The sequence below is a fragment of the Conger conger genome, chromosome 16, assembly GCF_963514075.1.
Source record: "Conger conger chromosome 16, fConCon1.1, whole genome shotgun sequence".
Taxonomy (NCBI): Eukaryota; Metazoa; Chordata; class Actinopteri; order Anguilliformes; family Congridae; genus Conger; species Conger conger.
This window is the reverse complement of record NC_083775.1, coordinates 25462350-25479504: the sequence shown is the minus strand read 5'-3', so window position 1 is coordinate 25479504 and position 17155 is coordinate 25462350. Positions and strand designations below refer to the sequence as shown.

Genomic DNA, 17155 nt, shown 5'->3' with positions numbered 1-17155 from the left:
TTCCTGTTTACCCTGGCCTAAAAATAGCCACAATAAAATCGGGTACACATTATTTAAGGATTGCCCTAAAGTACGAGAAAGTATCCACCAATAACAGTTGCAGTTTCGTTTCTGCTTACTGTGATCGCTTGAGTTCCTCTCTGGAGCAAATATTTATATAGTTTTATTTATATTTATATTGGTTTCATTTCAGTTTTCAGTTGCACATGGTCTTTAATTGGGGAACTGTGAAGGTAGAACACAGGAAATTATTCCCCATTTCAAACATTAATGTAATGGCCTGGAAATAGTCACAATAATTCAGATACCATTATTCTTGCAAATTTGCCAAGAATAACTTGCCACTTTGTGCACCCTACATCAGTCATCAACAAGAGGCAGGATTTCTCAAACCATTTCACAGTAGACTTATTTCTATAAAATTTCTCTGTTCTCTGTACCTTAACAAAGGGGTAGGTAACATACAAATGGTTTCCCTCCTCATTCATTCATTTTCCGAAAGCCACAATTAAGCCTGAGATATCTCTCAGACAGACCATGAAAGGAGGTCATTGGTCCATTTGAAGTGTTATTAGATGACAGCAAGCATGTGCCTCTCCCAAGAAATGGCAGAAAAGAGATGTTGTGTCCTCTCTGACCCACAGAGAAATTATATAATATTCTTTCTCTCTTGTGTCATTTAACCTTCAAGGAGGGGTGATAGTATCATTCGCTGTGTCACTGTTTCACCATGGAAGCCTACTCTTTACTAATTGGGGGAAATGGCTGGATGCTGTTTCCCCCTTTACCCTCCCTAATGTGACACATCAGCAGTAAATTCAACAGGAGAGAAAGTGTGCATCTGCACCATTACAATGTTAGCAACCACAAGCACATGCATAACATTGTGAGAGAAGAAACACTGGGTGCTGTTCACAAACTCAATTAAAGGCTAGGCACACATTGAATCTTCATTAATGTACTCTATTCATATTGCTCCAAATATACCATTACATATCTGAGGCAACTACACTCACTGAGCACTTTATTAGGTATTTATTAGACTTAATTTAGTACTTATTGGTTTTCTGCTGCTGTAGCCTATCCACTTAGAGGTTTGACACATTGTGTTCAGAGATGCCCTTCTGCTTACCACTGTAGTAATGTGTGGTTATTTGCTTTACTTACACCTTCCTGTCAGCTTTGACCAGTCTGCATTAACAATGCATTTTTGCTGGCAGAATTGTTTTTTTATTTTTTTTATTTTTTCGCATCATTCTCTGCAAACTCTAGAGACTGCCGTGTGTGAAAATCCCAGGAGATCAGCAGTTTCTGATATACTGAAACCACCCTGTCTGGCACTAACAATCATTCCAGTCAAAGTCACTTAGATCACATTTCTTCACCATTCATTATTTGGTCTGAAAGACTACTGAACCTTTTGACCATGTCGGCATGCTTTTATGCATTTAGTTGCTACCACATAATTGGCTGATTAAATATTTGCATTAACAAGCTGGTGTACAGTTCTACCTAATAAAAGGATCACTGAGTGTATATAAACAAGTGTGAGTTTTGAGAAACCCCAAAAGGTACTTGAGTAATTTAATAATGTCATTTAGGATAACTAATTAATGTCATTTTATCGACAACAAAATTAGAACAACAGGCAAAACTAGGGCATGTTACTTTACCACAATACCACAGACATATCTTTCTGTGTTCCTTTACAAAAATTAATAATTTTTTTTATCAGGTTGTTTTAGATGTGACCAGAAAGGATGCATGTTGGCGTTTCCCAGTTTCCCACAATACATCTACCAAGTTTCATTATCTGCTGAGCTCTCAGTTAATTAGACACTGTTTAACAGCCATCCGCCATTCCATTTTTACAGATATGAGGTGTTAAATTGTCCTCACAGATTGAAAAATGTTAAGGTGTTCCATCAAGTCGATTATGGTCATTTGAACCCGTTAAACACACAAATAAAAGGCAGGTATTCTCCATTATTATGAGTAGAGATGTTCCGTGAAGCCTAGGACCACTCGCTGAACAGCAGTGAATTGATTTAGCAGGGGTGGTGAAGGTGGTCAGCACTCCTGACCACGCTGCGCTGTGCGGGGGAATCCACACTAAAATACAGAACAAATACATCCATGGTAAATGATGAATGGTGGTAAATAATCACTTTAATTTCTTATTCCTCCTCATGAAGTTTCCAAACAAAAACACTGTACATCCATCATGAGCAAGAAATAAAACAATACTGATTTTGTTCCATCACAAACATGATATTGGCTTGTAAAAGCAGGGTTGGTATGCTTCTCTTACACATATAATACCTAGATTATTTTGCACTCTTGAGTTAAGCAAAGGAAGTCTGAGCAAGAAAGTCGCTTACATCTTAGAGTTCCTTTTTTTCTTGATAAATTCCTCTATAGCCCTCAAACCCTGTTTGCTATTCAGTCAAAGCTTTTTCATTAGGCTCAGATCCTAGCAAACCACAATGCATTTATCCTGAATTTAGGAGAATAGTGTTTATTAAGCAAGTTGCCTCTTTTGATAATTACAGAGCATGATCAGCTTGATTGGCAGTTTATGAAATTAACAATAAATACTGTGGAAGAACTGAAAAAATAACACTCTGAAAGGCATTTCTCCGAAGGAAGGACACGTTGTGTTTAGACTGAACTGAGCCATTACTGACTGACTGACCAGGACATGGGCGTGTTGAGGCCACAAATGAACAACAATCAGGAAAAAACAACAAACAAAATAAGTGGATGACAAACACTGAGGTAATGCGCACTGTTGCTGTTGTTCATTGGTCAACACACAGTGCTTCCTTTAGCAATCCAACATAAATTCATAAATTTACATTTATACAATATAAAACATATCGTGGCACAATAACAAAACCATAAACAATAGAAACTATTTTCATATCCATTAGGAACCAACAGAAAGAAAGAATCGGGTCTGGAAGCCAACCACAGAAAGACATGAGAGCTGACACTCAGTGCCTGTGTTCGTTTGGTGACGTCACCAGACCAGCAGGTTCTACCGGCACCACACGGACCGGACCTGCAGCCCGGCATTTACTAAAATATGAATAATAATAATAATAGTAATAACAATAATAATGATAAATGAAAAATAAATCTCCAAGCTTTATCACAGACATACAGCTCAATACCTTATCTTCCCTCTTCTGATTTCAGGATGGCAAAACACTGGCCCACCCCACCCTGCCTTGCCCGTCCCCTGCCCTACCCATCTGCGGAGGGTAGGACCCCCCCCCTCCTATATGGCATGTTCTCACATTTCTGAGACCCCCCCCTCCCCACCACGCCCCACCAGTCCGCACCCCCACCTGGCATCTACCAGGTACTGCAGCCTTTGTGCAGCACAGCGTCTTTCCTGAGCTGCCACCAGGGGGCAGTATAGGTGGCACTTCAGCGGGTCAATACTCAGTGGATATCTCGACATACTTTTGTGAATACAGGGGCCCAAATATGATATTACTCATAATAACCCAAAACATGAAAAGGAGCAGTTGAAGAAGAGGGCACAATATTTCATATATATATATATTAATGTATACATATGTATACATGAATATATATATAATTACAAATGTCTAATTTGTGAAATGCAGTTCCTCTGAAGGCGTGATGTCACAGTGCTGGAGCGGCTGCCATGGCAACCCCACAGCTGGCAGTGCGTCTGCGCTCGCCCTCGCCCCCCCCCCACCCCCCGCTGCCCAGGTCAATCTCAGCAGCTCCGCAGGGCTCATGGCCAGAGCCCCCATTCTGTTTGATTTTTGTGCTTTTGCTTTGATGGTCATTCCGAACACCGGTCTTCACAGAAGCCCCTCTCCGCTGGAATTTCAAACAGATGCTGCCGGGGAGGCACCATCAGCCGGGAAGGCAGACTTTCCCCGCGAACAGCAGCCCGACTATCGTGAAAAAGATGGACAGCACGAAGAGCACGTAGGAGGACCCCACCACCGTGTTGTTGGGCAGTTTGTAGGGCTGCCCTCCCACCTCGTTGATGTAAAAACCGATAGGGAATATGAGCGCGGCCATGCAGAACAGGATCACTGCGGGAAGAAAGAGAGGGGAGTTAGTTAACCGCCACCTTCACTTCATACAATCATTGTTATCAAGGAAGATGACTGTAATCAGCAGCTCGGTTGGCAATGCTACAGATGCACTTCCTGTTGCTCTAGTGTTAGCAGTCCGTCCCTGTAGTAGTTACCGCTCGTCTTACAAGCCGTGAATGCATTTAACAAGTCACTGGAAATGCTACAACACGTCCAGAAGGAACAATGAAACAAAAGAATAATAATGAATGGTTGAATAATAATGAATGGTTTTAATGCTGAGAGAGTGGCAGTGGGAGTGGAGGGTCCTAATAGGTGATATAAAAGGCCAGAAAATCCCAACAGCCTACACCACCCCTACCCCACACAGCCTTTTCACTTGACTTTCCATTCAAACACCCCCACTGTCAGGAAACCGTACAAGCACAGCCAATAATTCATAGGAAATTAGCAGTATTTCAATACAGCTACAGTTTTACAACCATTACAGTGCTTTCAGAAAGTATTCACAGCCCAATAATTATTTTCAAATTTTGCTGTATTGCAAAGTCAAATTAAAATAGAATGACACATATACAAGCAATACTCTATAATGTCAATGTAATGACTTTATTGTATTTACATGTTCTTGGGAGAGCACACTAAATGTGTTACTGAGGCCCACCTAATGTTGATTTCAAATCCACCTGTGTTCAAGTTGCAAGTTTGCAGAATAAACATCACATACTTTGAGAGGTTGCAGAATTAAAACGGCAGATCAGATCAGTTATGCTGCGAAGAAGACCAACGAACCGCATGAGGAACTGTTGGGATGAAGTCTCTTTGGGTGAGTGGCTTGACAGAAACCACTTCTGAGGACGTTAGCCAGTTAGCCACAAGCTATGTGACGGCCCCTGAGGCCTTCTGGACAAAGATGTTGTGGTCTGATGAGACCGATGTAGATTTATTTTGCCTAATAGAAAAGTGCTACGCTAAACACAAATACTCCATCACAACACACCCCATCACCCAGGTACGGATCCCTACAGTCAAGCATAGTGTTAGCCACATCATAGTGTCAGTGTTAGCCACATCATAGTGTTAGCCACATCATGGGTTGTTCTTCTGCAGGGGGGACAGAGAAGCTTATTTCCATCCAGGTCATGACCGATGGAGTCAAATACAGGCAAAACCTCAGAGAACTCATTCCAGTCCACAGGAGATCTGTGTTTTGGGCAAAGATCCATGTTCCAATGGGAAAATGGCCCAGAGCACACAGCAAAAGGACAAAGTAATGTCTTTATAACAAGAAGGTCTTATGGGATGGTCCAGATAAAGCCCAGACTTAAATCCAATCTGCAAAATCTGCAGTAAGATCTGAAAAACCGATTCTCTTGGCAGAGATGGAGAAAATTTCCATCAAGGAATGAGCAGAAAATCTCAAATCGAAATGTGCAAAGCCCATACAGACTCACAGCTGTAATTACTTAAATTATCTGTAATTATCTAGTACAAAGTAATTGACTTGGAGTGAATACATTTGCAATTTTTATAAAATGCAAAAATAAAATAATTTTGCATTGTAAATTGTGTTGCGTTATTGTGTTGCTGAAAAGGAGAGAAATATTTTAATCCATTAATTTCAATAGTTGCAATAGTGCAATAGTTCCAGGGGGTTAAATGTTTTCTGAAGGCACTGTAGTTCATGTTTGAAACCCCCGATTAGGTCAGCGAATGCTTCCTTTGATATTTACACAGGGCATAGCTCATCGGACAAAGCTCATAAAAGCCTTTATGAAGCCAGAACAGCAGTATCTGGATAGGAATGGAGAATTGCCTCTAGTAGACTCGCCTCCTCTTTACTTAATCAGATGAGGGCCATTTATAAGCATCTCCCGGAGTGCTTCCAAATGGAAATTAAGCCGCCTTACTTCCAAATGAGGTACGATGACGAAGATTTGAGATACTGCAGTGTCCTTCAGTGCAGGGACTTCCTAATTCACTCTGTGCACTCCTGCCACACTCAGGTTCTAGCCCCACTAACTAAATCACAACCAATGAAGAAACAGAGAGTGCAGAATTCATCATGAAAGCAGCTTAAACACTGGAATGAAGCATTTACAGTCATAAGAGTCAGGGTTCTGTGATGAGAAAAGTCACTTTGACAAAATAAATCACAACTATGATTTTTAGGATGTATAATTAACAAACATCACAAATTACCCGTTAAGCTTGGAGAGGGGCAGCTGGAGCCTGGCAGCTGACAGTAAAAATGACAGTTTAACTGTTCACAGATGACACGCACGGATTTGAAGCAAAAGTTCATGTCTTGCCTAACTCCCCAAAAAAAAAAAAAAGAAAAAAAATCTTTTCCATTAAGCTAATGGTGTGACCACTTTCTACACCACTTAATGGTACCATTTACCTCCAAGCAGACAAGATTAATGTTTGAAAATAAACTCGCTGACGGAGCTGAAATCTGTGCCGATTGTCGTTTCGGCACATCGCCAGGGCTGAACGCAGAGTACCACCAGAAAATGCAAAAGCACCGTTTGGAAATATCAAACCATTTCAATTTCTGGGAGTGTTAAAATAACAACCATTTAAAATAAATAAATAAATAAATAAACAGTTTGTTGTGCACTGCTATTCTAAGCAATGAAATAAAATGCATCAAACGTTTAGCTGTGCCTTAACAGCACACAGCATTTGCCGTAGGACAATTCCTGTAATGGGAAAAAGCTAAATAAGCTCTATCTTTAAATTAGCACAAGTTGCTTGTTCAACCGTGACAAGGAACGTCATCCAAAAAATGGTCACTCAGCATTTGTTTCCAATGAATACCAAAATATACCAAATGCTGCTTCACCAGACCCCAGGACCAGCGGAACTGACCTGCCCACTGACTGCACTCTCCCTGATAAGCCTCTCATACTTGCCCTCACCCCAAAATACCCCACTAATCACGCACCTCCCTAAAATGGCACGCTAATCAAACACTGCCCCAAAATACCCCGCCAATCACGCCCCCGCTGTGCCAGACAATAGGCGAGTGTTGACGTTTCCAAATTCACACCCTCCCTCCCAACGCCCACCTCCAGAGCAGAGACAGCGAGCGTGCTAGTCAGGGAGAGTTCTGCATCCGCGGCCTGCTTTATCATCACACCCCGGACAGCCGCCTCCACAGAGTGCCAGAATTAAAATACCGGCAGCCATTTTGAGACACGTTGGGGGTGGGGGGGATAACAAAAACAAACGCACGTAATCCCAAGCACAGCAAGACAGAAAGTCACAGCAAAGCAGGCAGGCAACAACCTCCATGAAACGTTTCACTGGTGTTAAAGGACCTACCACAACGTGCTTCACATGCCACAGAGGTCATCAGACTGGATCGGACCCTGCAGGAATGAGTCCATTGACGACTATGCAGAATGTGGGCAGAAGGGGTTGTAATGTAATGTAATGGGTTCTGTAATGTAATTTAATGTAACGGGTTCTGTATGCAGTAATTTCTATTGAATGTAATTTCACCTGACCGTCACTCACCGAACCTGCACATCACCTCTGCCATGTTGTCATCCACCCCTAATCCTCCCACTCTTCCCTGCTCCTGCCCTCAACAGAGCCTTGTTTTTTGATGAAATTTCAATTCAATTTTATTTGTATAGCGCTTTTCAAAGAGGCCTGACACAAAGACGCTTTACAGAGTAACAGAAGGGAAGAAAAGATGGAAAATGCCAGCCCTAAGCCCTAAGATAGCAGGAGGTAAATAAAACTTCTAGTAGGAGAAAAACCCTCAAACAGTGGTGAGAGAAAACTTCCCGATTGGAAGAAATCTGAGAGGAACCTGAATATAGTGAGATGCTCATCCTCCACTGAGTTGAGTTGGTAACAGTTGAGGTATTAAACCAGCAGGTACAGATGAAGGGATATACAGAAATCAGTTCAGAGGGACTGGGGGTGCATCTGTAGCTCTAGGGTTGGTTGAAGCATGGGGATGAACAAGGGGAGGAGGATCATTTTTATGTGTCACTTCAGCAGAAACTGCATGAGAAATACAGCAGAACAGAAGCTCTGAAGCTGCAGCGAGCTGTGGAGTTAAAACAGTGTGGTAGAGTTCTGTCCGGCATACTCACTCCCGGTGAAGGCGATCCAGCGGGCGTACTTGGTGGCGTGCCGGTGCCAGTGGGAGGCGACGAGGAGGCCGCAGGTGAGCGAGAGGGAGACGATGCCCATGATGATGAAGAGTAGCGTGATGACCCACTCTGGCGGGAGCCGCGGTGGAATGCAGGTCCGCTCGCGCCCGTGGATTGTCTGGCACTGCCGCACCAAGCCCACCGTCAGAGAACCTGTGGAGCAGACGCAGCACCCAATCACAGCGCGGCGAGCACGGCACTGTCCAATCACAGCGCGGCGAGCATGGCACTGTCCAATCACAGCGTGGCAAAAATAGCACTGTCTAAACACGGCACTGTCCAATCACAGCACGGCAAGCACGGCACTGCCCAATCACAGCACGGCAAACACAGCACCTAATCACAGTGCGGTAAAGACAGCACTGTCCAATCACAGCATGGTAAAGACAGCACTGTCCAATCACAGCGTGGCAAACACAGCACTGTCCAAACACAGCACCCAATCACAGCACGGCAAACACAGCACCCAATCACAGCGCGGCAAAAACAACGCCCAATCACAGTGCGGCAAACAAGGCAATGTCCGATCACAGCACGGCAAACACAGCACCCAATCACAGTGCAGCAAACAGCACTGTCCAATCACAGTGGGGCAAGCATGGCACTGTCCAATCATAGCGCGGCAAACACAGCACTGTCCAATCACAGTATGACAAACACCACAGCACCAATCACAGCGCGGCAAATGCAAACAGAAATGCAGCATACTATCACAGTGCTGCTCGCTCACTCAGGTTCACACACATGCAGCTGGTGGTGTCCTCCAACAAGGCACTGAACCCCATACCTGCCCCAGGGGCACTGTACTGTGACTGAACCTGCTCTCTGACCTCTCTGCTGAAACGGTGTATCTCTGTAAGGCAGGGTTGCCCAACGCTGTTCCCGGTGATCTTTTTCCTCCAACCCTAACAAAGCACGCCTCATTCGGTGGAAAATCCAGGTTCAGAAAGTAAAGGTCCTCCCCAATATTTTGTTCCAATCACCTGGATTTGCTAATTAGCCCAATTCTTCACCCAGGATGCAGAACAAGAGCAATTACTGAAATGGTAAATAGATTTATACATGCATTTATATAGCGCGTTCATCCAAAGCACTTTACAACTGATGCCTCTCAATCACCCATTCACCCACAACAACGAGGACAGGCTGTCATCCAAGGTGCCAATCAGCTCGTCGGGAGTAATTGGGGGTTAGGTGTCTTGCTCAGGGCGGGGTTTCAAACCGGCAACCCTCCGACTACCAGACGACTGCTCTTACCTCCTGAGCTAATGAAATCAGCTGGCTGAGCTGATGGGTGGAAGAAACACATGCCAGGGGACTCATTCAATTGCTTATTTTTCACCTCCTTCTTCCTTTCCTTACTCCTAGCACCACCCATTGGGAGAGGCAAGGACAGGAAGTGAGAAAAGAACATGAAAACAGGGAATCAATAAAGACTGAATTAGGCAAATGGAATGTCCTTCCTCCTTCAAATGTCAGTTTGAAACCACATCAGTTGCAGATGGTAATGGTGAGAGGTGGATCCAAAGATTGATAAGTTATACATCACACATACCAAAAAAATACTTCCGCAAACACGCTCCTGTTTCCTTGATCAAGAAATCTCAGAGAAAACCTCCCAGCTTTAATGGATTGGAATCTCCTTACAGATGGCGGACCTCAATTGATTTCCAGATCAGGCAAGGAACAAGGAGAGAAAAAAGATAAAATAAAAAGATTGGAATGAGCCCCAGGATTTCTAAGTTCTGATGCCTGGATTTTCCACCTCTGCATTCAATAGCTATACTCATTGAGTTGCTAATTAGTAAAATCCAAGGTGTGCCAAATTAGGGATGAAATGAAAACCAGCAGGACGGAAGACCACCAGGAACAGGGTTGATCAGCCCTGATGTAGAGGGGCCACTGCTGTCTTCCAAACTGCATACTACTTATTCTAAATTTGAGGATGACTTTCATTGACATGCAGTATGAGTAGTGTGTAAAGTATGCGGTTGCAAACAGTGTGCGTATGGATATCGAGAAGAGAGATGGGGAGAAAAACAAACAAAAAAAACACACATATTCCAGCCAGCTTGTGTTAATTGCCAATAAAAGTGACTATGCAGAATTAAGCATTTTCACAAGACTGATTTCACATTCAAAAGAAGTACTTCAAAGCCTCCCAGGAGTCTGCCTGCTGACAAACCCAGCAGGACATCCTGTCAGGCAGAAACACAGAAAACTCTCCAGACTAAAAACAGGCTAAGCTGTCGGTTAGCCCTGGACGATAAAGTTTTATATATAAGTGCGATAGCGCCCTTTTTACCAGCACAATCATTTTTTTATAATAAGTGAACCTGATATGCAGAATATTAGCTTGACAAACAGTTTATAAGATGCAAACTTCAAGTGGATTGTTATTGCGGCAGCTAATAAGTTCACTTATTAGTGTTCAGTCATAACATGCAGAGGCAGAAAAGGCTGACACACGCATGCACATATGCACATTACATTACAGTCACTTAGCAGATGCTCTTATCCAGAGCGACGTACAATAAAGTGCAAATCAGAACCAGGGACAAGAGCACTGAAGACCCAAGAGGGAAGTACAATTCCTAGAGTGATCAAATAGATAAAACATTAACCCTTGAAGAATAAATGAACTTTTCAAGTAGCATGCCACGGTTGGCAGCTAGAATGCAATGAGCAATAATAATTACACACAAAAGCAATTTCACATAGCTTACAGGGCTAATTATAGCAGTGAGGTCGGGAGGGAAAGGTGCAGCCTGAAGAGGTGAGTTTTCAGTCTGCACTTGAAAGTGAAAGACTCTGCTATTCTGACGTCCACAGGAAGGTCATTCCACCACCGTGGGGCCAGAACAGACTGCAGTCGTGACCAAGAACCACAGGTGTGATGGGGGGGGAGGCGTCAGGCGTTCAGAGGTAGCGGAACGGAGAGGTCTGGCAGGCATGTAGGGTCTGATGAGTTTATGCATGTGTGCTAGGGCTGATCCCTTAACTGCCTGGTATGCAAGCAGCAGTGTTTTAAATTTGATGCAAGCCATAACAGGCAGCCAGTGGAAGTCAGTGAGCAGGGAGGTGACGTGAGAATGTCTCACACACACACACACACACACACACACACACACACACACAGAAAGAGCATGCACAATGTGAGTACACATGGTTAGGTTCACGTGAGACCAGTGCCCGTAGGTAGCAGCCATGACAGAGGACCCCTCACACAGGAAGGCCTCTGGCCACCCGGGATAACACAATCTTACGCACACAATTTACTTATGGGTGAACCTCATTACTGTGTGCCAAAGTGTTTTTGTTTTTTTTCCTTCATGCGTTTGCCTTGTAAAGTAACCTTTCAGGAGGTGTAAGATCAGTAATATTTGACTAGAATGTTCTTGACATTCTAATGCTGATGCAACAATGACTACTTGCAACTGAAATTAATGTAGCTTTAGAATTTTGAAAGAAACTTTCCACACAAAAAAAACCCAAGTTTTGATGGTTGATAAGTGCTGACTGAAATATCGGTGACGTGACGTCACTTTAAATTACAGATACAGATTGCTAACCTATATTCATTCTGTTTGGAGCCTTGGAATCATTTTTGTCAAACTAAAGTCAATAAACACGTTTTAATGTTACGGTCGCACTTGCACATGTCAGATTTGAACCGTCCTCAGCGATCAAATGAATGCAGTCTTTATGACCAGGCTGTGCACGCTGAGCGACGTCATCACTTATGTTTACGGTCGTCAAATCAGACAGCAAGCTACTTAGCTAGCCATTATAGTTTGTTAGCCACTGTTCAATAGGAACAGTCATACAATAGATACGTTACCCAAAATATTAAAAGCAAGCTACACAACTACAAAAAAAGTCCCGTAGCTACCACGTTTACCCTCGTTATGGGACATTTCACGTACAAAATACCTGCAAAACGAAAAAGATAAAATCACGGTTTGCTAGCATTCAGATATCAAACCATTTCTGCCGAATCTAAAGCAATTGGCTCCCCATCGTTCTGAAAATAATGCCAAGTAGCTCGCGAGAAAATCCTTACTTTATAAAAAGGAACGCGTTAATAGTGCTTACTGGTTAAATTTGGTTGATTCGGCGGCGGGTTCCATATTCTAGCTATCTATATTCTAAAGGACGAGATATAAGCCTTAGACAAAAGATGTCGATGCTGATGAAACGTCAACAGACTGAAGAGCCCATATTATCTTATATTGTTATAGGGATATTAAAAAACGATATCTATATTATTTATAGGGGCCATAACACGACAGGAACAAGTCATCTAGCCCCGTATCTGCTTATCCTCGTTCTGTTACGGATCACTGAGGTCCAAATAAAATGCCATAGTTTGCACTAGAGACCGCTAACTGAATGTTGGCTAACTGAAATTGAATCCCTTACCTGCTGATTCTCCAGTGTTGATCCAATCTGGATTTGCAATACTTGCGATGGCAAAGATATCGGCTGCAAGGAACAGACACCCTGAGATTATAGTGAGTTTATCCATGTTTTACGAATGCCTTTGGGGGGTTTTGAACTGGACAAGAGAGAGAACTGTAACGGTAAGTTGGGTATATCCAGATGTGTAGAGAGGGTCCGTTTTCCCCAATTCGGATAACTTAGCGGTGTTGGTTTGGGGTAGAACTAGCTAATGTTAGGGTTCATCAGTTCGGTCTCGCCCCATCTAGACGCAGAAGAATGGTTGAGATTCAACCCTCCATCATTCCATCATTACGGCTTTCGCATCGCTTGCAGAAACCCAAATGTGCCATTCATATCAAAAATAACAAAAGGACTAAACAAAAAGGGCAATGATTTCTCCTAGACGTTACATCTGTCACCGGGAGATTGGCCTCCGACCCTTTTCTTTGGTAAGCTACGAGGGCTTCCAAAATGTGTATTATAAAACCGAGGGCCCAGCGCACTCCAGGTCCTTGGATCCAGCTAGCTGCAGACTCACTGAGCCGAGCCGTGTGGGTCGGACAGCGGCCCTGTCAATACACCCAAATCCATCCGTGCGAGCGCAGTAAGGCAGTGAAGTAACGTTATTCTTGTTCCAGAAGAAGACGGCCATCCAAGTAAGTTAAAAGGCGTACAACCGCGCTGTTTCTCTGTTTTCAACACATCCTAAAGGAAGAGGGAAAGCCATACTGTCTTGCGTATTCATGTCCTCTTTTCCTCCGCTGGAATGGCATCTGCACGGACCCGTTAGTTGGCTAACGTTAGCAAATCATCCATTTGCATCAATAAAGCGAGCGATCATAGACGCGTAGGCTTTACACTGGACAATATTTATCTGCGACTATAAACGTGCATCCGGTGCAGTGATCGCATCTGGGAATTGGACCTCCCCGTTTCCCTTTGGTTCAGCTCACTACACCTAGCACCCGCACGCAGCGCGTTCCACAGACACAACAGCCCTCTTCCAACCTCGCGTTCGGGGGACTTCTGATCTCGCGATATCATGTTCCCTAAACAGGGGTCTTGGCAGGACAGTGCTCCTTCTGTGTAATGGACTGTGTACGAGCAGATTGAGAAAATCCATTCGGTTTTTTCCTATTTTCTCATATTTCAGTGTGGTTGCAAATGTAGAATAAATTAATGAGTTCTTGTTTCTGGGATTACCTGCTGGCTCGATTGTTATTGAAATCCTCCCAATCAGTTTCACCAATGCAGGTACTTTCTCCCCCCGCCTCAATCTCAGAGATATCCATCCATCCATCCATTTTCACCCGCTTATCCATATTCGGGTTGCGGTGGCAGTAGGTTAAGCTGGGTATTCCAGGCGTCCCTCTCCCCAGCAACTCAATCCAGCTCCTCCTGGGGGATCCCAAGGCATTCCCAGGCCAGGAGAGATATATAATATCTCCAGCGGGTTCTGGGTCTACCTCGGGGTCTCCGCCCAGTTGGACGCGCCCGGAAAACCTCCAAAGGGAGGCGCCCGGGAGGCATCCTGATCAGATGCCCGAACCACCTCAATTAGCTCCTTTCGACGCAAAGGAGCAGCGGCTCTACTCCGAGCTCCCTCCGGATGTCCGAGCTCCTCACCCTATCTCTAAGGCTGAGCCCAGCCACCCTACGGAGGAAGCTCATTTCGGCCGCTTGTATACGTGATCTTGTTCTTTCGGTCACTACCCAAAGCTTGTGACCATTGGTGAGGGTTGGGACGTAGATCGACTAGTAAATCTTCACCATGATGGTCTGGTGCAACGACCGCATTACTGCTGATGCTGCACTGATCCGCCTGTCGATCTCACGCTCCCTTCTACCCTCACTCGTGAACAAGACCCCGAGATACTTGAACTCCTTCACTTGGGGCAATGACTCGTTCCCAACCCGGAGGGAGCAATCCACCGTTTTCCGGCAGAGAACCATGGCCTCGGACTTGGAGGTGCTGACTCTCATCCCAACCGCTTCACACTCGGCTGCAAACCGCTCCAGTGCATGCTGAAGGTCACAGTCCGATGAAGTCAGCAGAACCACGTCAAAAAGCAAAAAGCAGAGACGCAATTCTGAGGTCACCAAACCGGACACTCTCCTCACCTCGGCTGCGCCTTGAGATCTGGTCCATGAATACCACAAACAGGACCGGTGACAAGGGGCACCCTTGGTGGAGTCCCACACCCACGTGCTTGACTTTGTGCTGAGGATGCGGACACAGCTCTCACTTTGGTTATACAGGGACCGGATGGCTCGTAACAACGGCCCCGGTACCCCATACTCCCGCAGTACCCCCCACAGGGTTCCCCGGGGGACATGGTCGAAAGCCTTCTCCAAGTCCACAATGCACATGTGGACTGGATGGGCAAACTCCCATGACCCCGCCAGCAACCCCGCCAAGGTAAAGAGCTGGTCCACTACTCTCAGAGATATGATAATTGAAATGTAAAAACTCTCAAAAGAGATGAGAATTTAAAGGTACAATAGGGTAAGATTCTTGTGTTAAAACATTGTTACAAGACCATTGTAAATCCCTTCCTATCATTGAAAACGGCTCACTGATATGTTGACTCACCCTGTGTTTAAATTCGGGTTTCAAAATATACCGTTGATGGCCCGACACTCTGTACCAAAACATTGTATAACTGTACAATAATTAAAGCTCATTGGTTGAAAATTGGTTCTAATTGCCACAGCCATTACAACTTACCAATGTCAGCGCATTTACAGAGAAGGGAGAGGGATAAACAGTGCTGTGGCTGCTCTTCCTCTGTTGACCGTTAGAAGTCCAAAATTACCTTTAACATTTTGATGTCTGAATTTTTCTCTCACAAACAACAACAAAAATCAGTATCTGAGTTATGGAGGGTCGAGTGAAACAGCCTTAACTATGAACTACATGCTTTATTTGTTTCTGATATAAAATCCTGAACATTGACTGCATTTTCATATATGACAAAGTGGAAGGGTTTTAAGTCGGAAAATACTTTATCCTGCATTTGCCCGCTCAATGTATTTTTTTGCCCTCAACAGCAACAAGGGCAGATGGCTGTGTTTTGCTTGATGTTACTACAGTGAAGTGAACTCTGTTCTACCCACTAAACTGAGAGTTGCTCCAATGGACCCATTTCAATTAAGATTGCCTTTCACCAAACCCCCCGGACTGAGTTGTAATTTGTTATTGTATAATTTATTTCTTTAAAACACACCACACCACAAAACCAAATCTGCTGGGAGCCAAAGCTGACTTTTCAGTATACGAGGCTGCTGTCGTTATCTCCCGATTGATTAGCAAACATGCAGGTGCGAGATTACAAGGTCAGATTACCCTTTTTACAAGGCTGCCTGCTCTCAGGGTGCTTTTGAGGGCAAAATTATACATTTATGGCTGTTAAACTGTAAATGTAAATGTAAACTGTCACAATTAGCCACCTGTTCAGCTGCCACACAAAAGCAAGAATCAGTGTTAATGATAATATCCAGGTGACTCAAGAGTGTTGGTTTATGTGTTTGTGTTTGTAACTCTGGAGGTCTTGTCAGACATATCAGCCAGACAAAAGATTATTGTGAACCCATTCTCCATGACACATTACATTACATTTACCTCAATGGCATTTGGCAGATGCTCTAATCCAAAGTGACGTAGTTGATAGACTAAGCAGGAAACAATCCTCCCCTGGAGCAATGCAGGGTTAAGGGCCTTGCTCAAGGGCCCAACGGCGGTGCGGATCTTATTGTGGCTACACCAGGGACCAAACCACCGACCTTGCAGGTCCGAGTTATGTTCCTTAACCACTACACTGGCCGCCCTGACACATTGTGGGGAACACAGAATCCATGTGGTTCAACTTGGGGTAGTATTCTCGTCTGATGGTAAAGGAACAGGAGCTCTTTCAAATCACTTTAGTTAGTTTTAGTTCTTTGCCTCCTTTGTCTTGCTCCTAGCTCCATCTATTGGATAAGGCAAGGAAATTAAGCAGGAAATATGACACAAATTCCAAAAATACTTATGCAAAGGATGAACTGTTTCCTTGCTCAAGTGAGCCTCCAAGCTCCTTCAAGGGATATTTAACGGCCAGTAATGTTCTATCAATGTCAGTCATGAAATGAGGAGAGAAGGAAGGATAAAATAAGTGATTGGAATGAGCCCCAGGTCTCACTGCCAGGTCATCACAGGTTTGAGGCCTTGGTGAGGTCACACCACTCTTCACACTCATGAGCGCATGTCCTGAAATTGGGTTGATGAGCCGTGATATCCCTAGCTGCTGTTGAGTTCCACACAATTTCATCTGAACTTCACTTACCATCATCACCTCTGTGAAACATGTCTGGGAATTATGGGAGAAACTATACAACACAGAGCAAATTTGACCATTTGATCCAAAGTAGTAAGATTGTGTAATTGTGTAACGCAATTAAACAGACCCAGAAAAA

The 17155-nt window shown here is 44.1% G+C and overlaps 1 protein-coding gene across 3 annotated transcripts; it reads right to left on the bottom strand.

Annotated features, from left to right (window-relative positions):
* Positions 1–3354: 3354 nt before the first annotated feature.
* Positions 3355–13716, bottom strand: mosmoa (modulator of smoothened a). 3 transcript variants are annotated; one of them, XM_061224803.1, is made up of 3 exons: positions 12683–13716; positions 8201–8413; positions 3355–4082 (listed from the first exon to the last, which is right to left on the bottom strand). In XM_061224803.1, exons 1-3 carry the CDS (start codon positions 12786–12788, stop codon positions 3898–3900), a joined length of 504 nt encoding a protein of 167 aa, XP_061080787.1. In that variant the 5' UTR covers positions 12789–13716; the 3' UTR covers positions 3355–3897. The 3 variants fall into 3 exon arrangements, with proteins under 3 accessions (XP_061080787.1, XP_061080789.1, XP_061080788.1); XM_061224805.1 differs by lacking the exon at positions 12683–13716 and adding an exon at positions 9392–9478; XM_061224804.1 differs by lacking the exon at positions 12683–13716 and adding an exon at positions 9091–9364.
* Positions 13717–17155: the final 3439 nt, after the last annotated feature.

Bases quoted from the DNA above. Each gene is read 5' to 3' on its own strand.
- mosmoa (XM_061224803.1), bottom strand. From the start codon at position 12,788: ATGGATAAACTCACTATAATCTCAGGGTGTCTGTTCCTTGCAGCCGAT. The intron at 8,414-12,682 runs GTAAGGGATTCA...TCTGCTCCACAG, and splicing joins CAACACTGGAGAATCAGCAG to GTTCTCTGACGGTGGGCTTG. The intron at 4,083-8,200 runs GTGAGTATGCCG...TTCTTCCCGCAG, and splicing joins CTGGATCGCCTTCACCGGGA to TGATCCTGTTCTGCATGGCC.